The following is a 6,178-nucleotide window of genomic DNA, read 5'->3' on the forward strand; positions in this document are numbered from 1 at the left end:
AGGCACGGAGTCTTGGTCTTGGCTTACTCCTTAGTGGTCACCGCGCTGATCATGTTCTCCATGGCGATTCTGAGCCTGGAGGTAAATAAGGTCGCGTAAGACATTGTGATGGCACTTGGCTGTCCCTTTTTCCAGCCCTCTACTGCACATGCGATGCTCAGAGGTCATGAAAAGACTAAAGAAGAACGGGAGCAACTGTCCTTACCCAAATTGCAGAGCCATAACATTTGGAACAAAGTAAGTTTTTTTTATTAGAAATTATTTTTTACTAATTCATTGATGTAATTTCAGTTACCTCAACATTTCCCATAATTATACAAGTACTCTGCTATGTGTTGTAAACACATTAAAATAAGCGACATTTTATGGAGATTATAGTAACCATTTTAAAAGTAAAATTTACCATCCCACCATCCTAATAAAGATTTGATTTCTGAAATCATTTTCAGCGATTTCTGTACATGTCCTTATTGCCTAGAACACTGATTAACCTATATATAGTAGGAACTCAATAAATGTCTTTGGAGTTGAGAAGCGGCATATTGTCATGATTAAGTCAGTCATCCTGGAGCCAGACTGCCTTGGTTCAAATCCTGGCTCTACCACTTACCGGTTGACTTGGGTAGGCTCTGCGCCTATCCCAGTGTTATTTTGAAGATTAAATACATTAGTAAGCATCCAATAACTGCTAGATGAGTTAAATAAATGGACATACAAGTTTCTGATGCAGTTATTAACATGTTCCTGATATGAATTTTGCAAATTTTGCTTAAATTTTGCCTGTATCAAGGGAAATTTTTGACAATTATTGTTACTATTTTGAACACTTTTTCCTTTTATTCTTGTAAGCAAGAATGATTTCTAACTTGAAAAATTTGTTCTAACCTCGATTTTTTGTCTTAGTAAATATAATCAACCAATTTACCATTATAAGAATCCTGATCTCTTCCAGATCTGATAGACTTTCTTCTTCCCTGTGAGTCAAAGATGAAAATCATGTAGTACAATATGACTATTCAGGATTTTTTGCAGCCATACAAACAGTATTCTGAGGGATCTTTTATTTTAAGAGTCACTTATTTTAGAGAGAGAGTGGAGGAGCAGGGAGGGGGGTGGAGAGGGACAAGTGAGTGGAGGAGCAGGGAGGGAGGTGGAGAGGGACGAACGGACTCCCAGCTGGGGTGGTGGGGGGCACGCTGGGTCTCAATCTTATGACCCTGAGATCATGACCTACCTGAAATCAAGAGTGCCCCTTAAACCTTAATCCTTCTGAGCGACACAGGCGCCCCCTCTGAGGACTCTTTTAATTTATCTTTAACAATAAAAAGTACTGGGCGCCTGGGTGGCTCAGTTGGTTAAGCGACTGCCTTCGGCTCAGGTCATGATCCTGGAGTCCTGGGATCGAGTCCTGGGATCGAGTCCCGCATCGGGCTCCCTGCCCAGCGAGGAGCCTGCTTCTCCCTCTGACCCTCCCCCCTCTCATGTACTTTCTCGCTCTCTCAAATAAATAAATCTTTAAAATAAAAAAAAGTACTTTCTGTGTTATGCAGATGGGTAAGGATGGGTAAGTTATAAGCATTCAGACACACATACAAATATTTACTACAAAGCTTTTCCTGGAAAAGCTTATCTTTCAAGACTTGGGACAGGGAGCACAATTTACTAAAATATTCTTTCCTCCAGATGTTAAATGCTTGACAAAGAGTTATGAATCCTCCTCTAAATACCGCTACCTTTTATTGCAGTAAACCCTTTTGGGAAGACAGAGTCCTGTATCCTAGAGCGGTGACGTTATTGAAAGTTTCATATTTGTTCAGGGATTCTCTTAAGAAAGGATTGAGAGCCTCCTGATGGGCGATCTGCAGTAGAAATCACTCTTTAAAGCTACCGTCGTGGCATCATTATTTTTAAGAACTTTGAATTTGTAAGTGGGAGATGTGAGAACCTCGGGTTTGTTAATGGACGCATTCCTTTTGAAAAATAATTGGAATTCGCGCGCGAGAGATGGGAGTCGGGGAGAGATGGGAAGGAGGGAGGGGAGGGAGGAAACGAGCGCCAAAAGGATCTGGTCTATTTTTATTTAAGCGTTGAGAAAAAGCAATATAAATTCCATTGACTCTTTCCTCAGTTTTATGGCAAAAATAAAAGTTTTCCCAAGAAATCAAACAACAAATACCAGTCTTGTTCTGCTTACGGCTCCTTCGCTCATTATTAGAGGAAAGACAAAAATCACCTGGGGCCTAGAGCTCCGCCCACTTTCTTGAGGTTTTCAAACAGGTCCGCTACCAGGAACTATAAGCCCTGCTCTACGCTTCCACGACCATTAGCTGCTTGCTCTCTGGGTCGGGAGGATGTCTGGTCGCGGAAAAGGCGGTAAAGGGCTGGGGAAGGGAGGCGCCAAGCGCCACCGGAAGGTCCTCCGGGACAACATCCAGGGCATTACAAAGCCCGCCATCCGCCGGCTCGCCCGCCGAGGTGGTGTCAAGCGCATTTCTGGGCTCATCTATGAGGAGACCCGGGGAGTGCTGAAAGTCTTTCTGGAGAACGTGATCCGCGATGCGGTGACTTACACGGAGCACGCCAAGCGCAAGACGGTCACCGCCATGGACGTGGTGTACGCGCTGAAACGCCAGGGCCGCACCTTGTATGGCTTCGGCGGCTGAGCAGTCTCTGCGGCTTCTCTTCAAATCCCTAAAAGGCCCTTTTAAGGGCCCTCAGAACGTCAGGAAAAGAGCCAACACTTTCTATTTACTGTGTGAATGTGGGACCTAGGTGTGTCAGATGAAGCCCTGCCTTGTGCCGTGGAAGTTCCTACCCTGGCGGGTGGCTCCGGGCTGCAGACGGCGGACTTGGGGCTTAGGAGGGGGAGGTATGACCCGTAGGGCTCGCAATGGGGATCCAGCGCCGCTCCCCTGGGACGTAGTCTGGAGAGCGCGGTGCCAGGTAGGGACCTCGCTATAATGTGCACATGCAGACTGGGATCCTGTCTAGAATTTGGGTCCCACTTGGGGTAAGGAGGTATCCACGCATAAGTAGCGCATGGTTTTTAAGCAGCGGAGGCCTCTGTCCCTGAGCCTATATAGAGAAGCTTCTATGCAAATTAGGGTTAGCTGATGCTGCCTCCGATTGGATCGGAGGGTCGCGCGACAGAGGGGGCGGCTCCTCGCCGTAGACCCGCCCCCTCAGAACGCGGGAGTGGGATGGCGCGAAAGTGCCAAGTGCTGTCCTGGTGTGGCGCTCCGGAGTGCTGCCGAGTGAATATTTTATTTCTTTGCTGACGTTTGAGCAGGAGGTGACCAAGTTCAGACGCCGAATGAAGGCGGCAAAGCGCGGGCGAAATCGAAGGCGGGGCCTAGCTCGCGGCCGCTGCTCTACCGGGGACGCGCTGCACTGTTAGCGGCAAGGAGCGGGTGAGCGTCCCGGCCCGAGGACCCGGCGGCGGTGCTCGAACCCCTGACCACGCAGATGCAGGAGTTAGCCCGCAGTGCGGCCAGGGGCGCGGGGCAGCATCCTGCTGCTGCTCGGGAGGCAGTGTCCTGTAACCCGGTCGCAGCCGGGAGATAAGCCCTAGCTTTCGAGTAAAGGCCCTTTTCTGAGCCGCCCGTGGGGTTGGCTGTAGGAGGGAGATGAGTGGAGGGCCGCGTTCTAATAAATTCGGCGCAAATGGCGTGGGCGAGATAGCTGTGTAGTCGCGGGTCCCCTTGCTCAATGATTCCGCTCTGCCGCCTGGAAACCCGGAGCAAGGGGCGGCCATTTGGGGCGCTTTACAGAGGCGGCTGTAGGGGCCGAACACCGGGAGACCCACCGCGGGGTGGGCCGGCAGGGGCCGCTAGTGGGGCGAGGCGAGAACCGAGCTCGGTTTGGAACATTTCTAATATTCCCTCAGCGGAGGCTGGCATTATACCGTTTATTGGGGGGTCAGGCACTTTGGAACACTGTGTGTTCCATTACTGCTTCTGATTCTCCAGCGAATCTATGAAGTATTTATTATTATTTTACAGATGAGGAAACTGATAATGGGGGCGTGTGTGTAAGAACTAGAGGCTGGATTTGATCCCAACTCTGTTGGATCCCGCACCCTTTGTCCTTAACCCTTATATGACACTGCTTCTGCCATGGAGGCCTCTTGGCCGTATTTGCTGATATTTCACTTATAAGTGCTTTCCCCTATTCCATGAAGACTGAAGTGTGTTCGTTATTCTGGTATTAATTAAATGTCTAGGGCACTGAGACAGTCCCAGAAGCTCAGCTTTCTTTCATCCAGGTGAAAAAACAGTTACTTAAAAGAAGCAGCAAACTTAGCACACTTTTATGCCTCTGTTGGTTGAGTGTGAATGAGTGAATTTGAGTAGATGGATGGATGGATATTTTACCTATTAAATCTCCCATTTAACATGAATCAAATCATTAAGGGGGCACCTGGGTGGCTCAATGGGTTAAGCGTCTGCCTTCGGCTCGGGTTATGATCTGGGGGTCCTGGGATTGAGCCCCCCATCCAGCTCCTGGCTCAGCGGGGAGTCTGCTTCTCCCTTTCCCTCTGTCCCTCCTCCCCGCTCGCTCGCTTGTGTTCTCTTTCTGTCTCTCTCAAATAAATAAAATCTTTAAAAAAAAATTGAGGATGAAGATTAAGACGCCGGTGGAGCATGGAAATAAGTATTTCTATGGCAATTTAATATATCTATTCCTTAAGTATTTAACTTATTACGAATTGGTTGTTTTATTTATTTATTTATTTATTTATTTATTTATTTATTTATGGTGATGGCCTCAATTCTTCCTAGTTGCATAATACAATTTATATCCTCCCTTGTAACACAGCTATTTTTGTTTGTTTTATGCTCCTTATAAAATATAACCAAATTATTTGAGCACAGGAAATCTTTATATTTGTCTGTGTAAGTCCCATGGTAGTAGTACCTAGTCCTAAAGTAATCATGTTTTCCAAACCTAAACTGGGTCACATGATTGATAACACAATAAAGTATCTGAAAGTGGAACTGAGATTTTCTGAAGTTGACTAATAAAATGCCTTACTACAAATGTTTGTTAAAGAAAGAACTTAAATCTTCTCTGTAATGCCTCTCTTTTAACAATGTGAACAGAATGTTTTTGAAATTAGCAAAGTCATCCTCTTCTGATTTTTGGACATTTAATGCCTCATTTGTTCCAACTACTGTTAACTTTTGAAGATTCAGAGATAAATAAGCACAGTCCCTGCTATCAAGAAGCTTCTGTTTTCAAAGTAGAGAGGGTGGAGATAGTCATCTGCATCACTGTACACATGTGGTTTACTAGAGTGCTATGAATTAAGTGCTGTTGGTATACAGGACAAATTTTGTCAGATTTGGGTTATCTTCAAAGATCAGATGGTATTTGTTCTGAGTTGAAGGTCCATTGGAGAACGGGAAAGCCAACCACGCTTAGGGAACAAACATCATGAACAAATGCCACAGTAGTTTCCAGACATGGTGTACTGGGGACCTCCTAATGTTGGGTATTTAATTTGTCCTGTGGTCCAAGAATAATGAAATGGACTAGGTCAACAGATGGATAAAAACTGAAACCAGGTCCAAACAAACCAATAGAAAAGTGGACAGAAGACAGTGGAGCAAAATGGCTAACAAGTACAGTAAGAAATATTCAGCTTGATTAGTCAGGGAACTGCAAACCAAGACCACAATGAAATATGATTTTGCACTCACTAGATTGGTGAAAACTTAAAAGTGACAATAGCAGTGCTGCACAAAATGTCTTCTGTTGCTAGTAAGAATACACATTCAGCTATTTCTGAAACAAAAAGCTTGTCATTATCTTGTAAACTTAAAAGATAGATTCACAGGTATGCTGACCCAGCAGTTCCACTCCTGGGTGTTTACCTAAGGGAGATTATTGCACACATATATCAGGACACATGTTCACTAAAGTTTACCTTAGAACTGGTCAAAGTAGCTGGGCAGCTGGGCAGCTCAGATGGTTAAGCATCTGCCTTCAGCTCAGGTCATGATCTCCAGGTCCTGGGATCGAGCCCCACATTGGTCTTCCTGCTCAGCGGGTAGTCTGTTTCTCCCTCTCCCTCTGCCTCTCCCCTTCCCCGCTACGCATTCTCTTTCTCTCAAAATGAATAAATGAAGTCTTAAAAAAAAAAAAGAAAATAAGAACTGTCCAAAGTAGCAAAAAC

The 6,178-nt window shown here is 45.6% G+C and overlaps 1 protein-coding gene across 1 annotated transcript; it reads left to right on the plus strand.

The window, feature by feature from the left end:
- The first annotated feature begins 2,351 nt into the window (after window positions 1-2,351).
- Window positions 2,352-2,663, plus strand: LOC110580915 (histone H4). The gene has a single exon (XM_021690607.1). The coding sequence runs from the start codon at window positions 2,352-2,354 to the stop codon at window positions 2,661-2,663; it is 312 nt and encodes a 103-aa protein (XP_021546282.1).
- Window positions 2,664-6,178: the final 3,515 nt, after the last annotated feature.

The sequence above is a fragment of the Neomonachus schauinslandi genome, chromosome 5 (genome assembly GCF_002201575.2).
Source record: "Neomonachus schauinslandi chromosome 5, ASM220157v2, whole genome shotgun sequence".
In the NCBI taxonomy this organism is placed as follows: domain Eukaryota; kingdom Metazoa; phylum Chordata; class Mammalia; order Carnivora; family Phocidae; genus Neomonachus; species Neomonachus schauinslandi.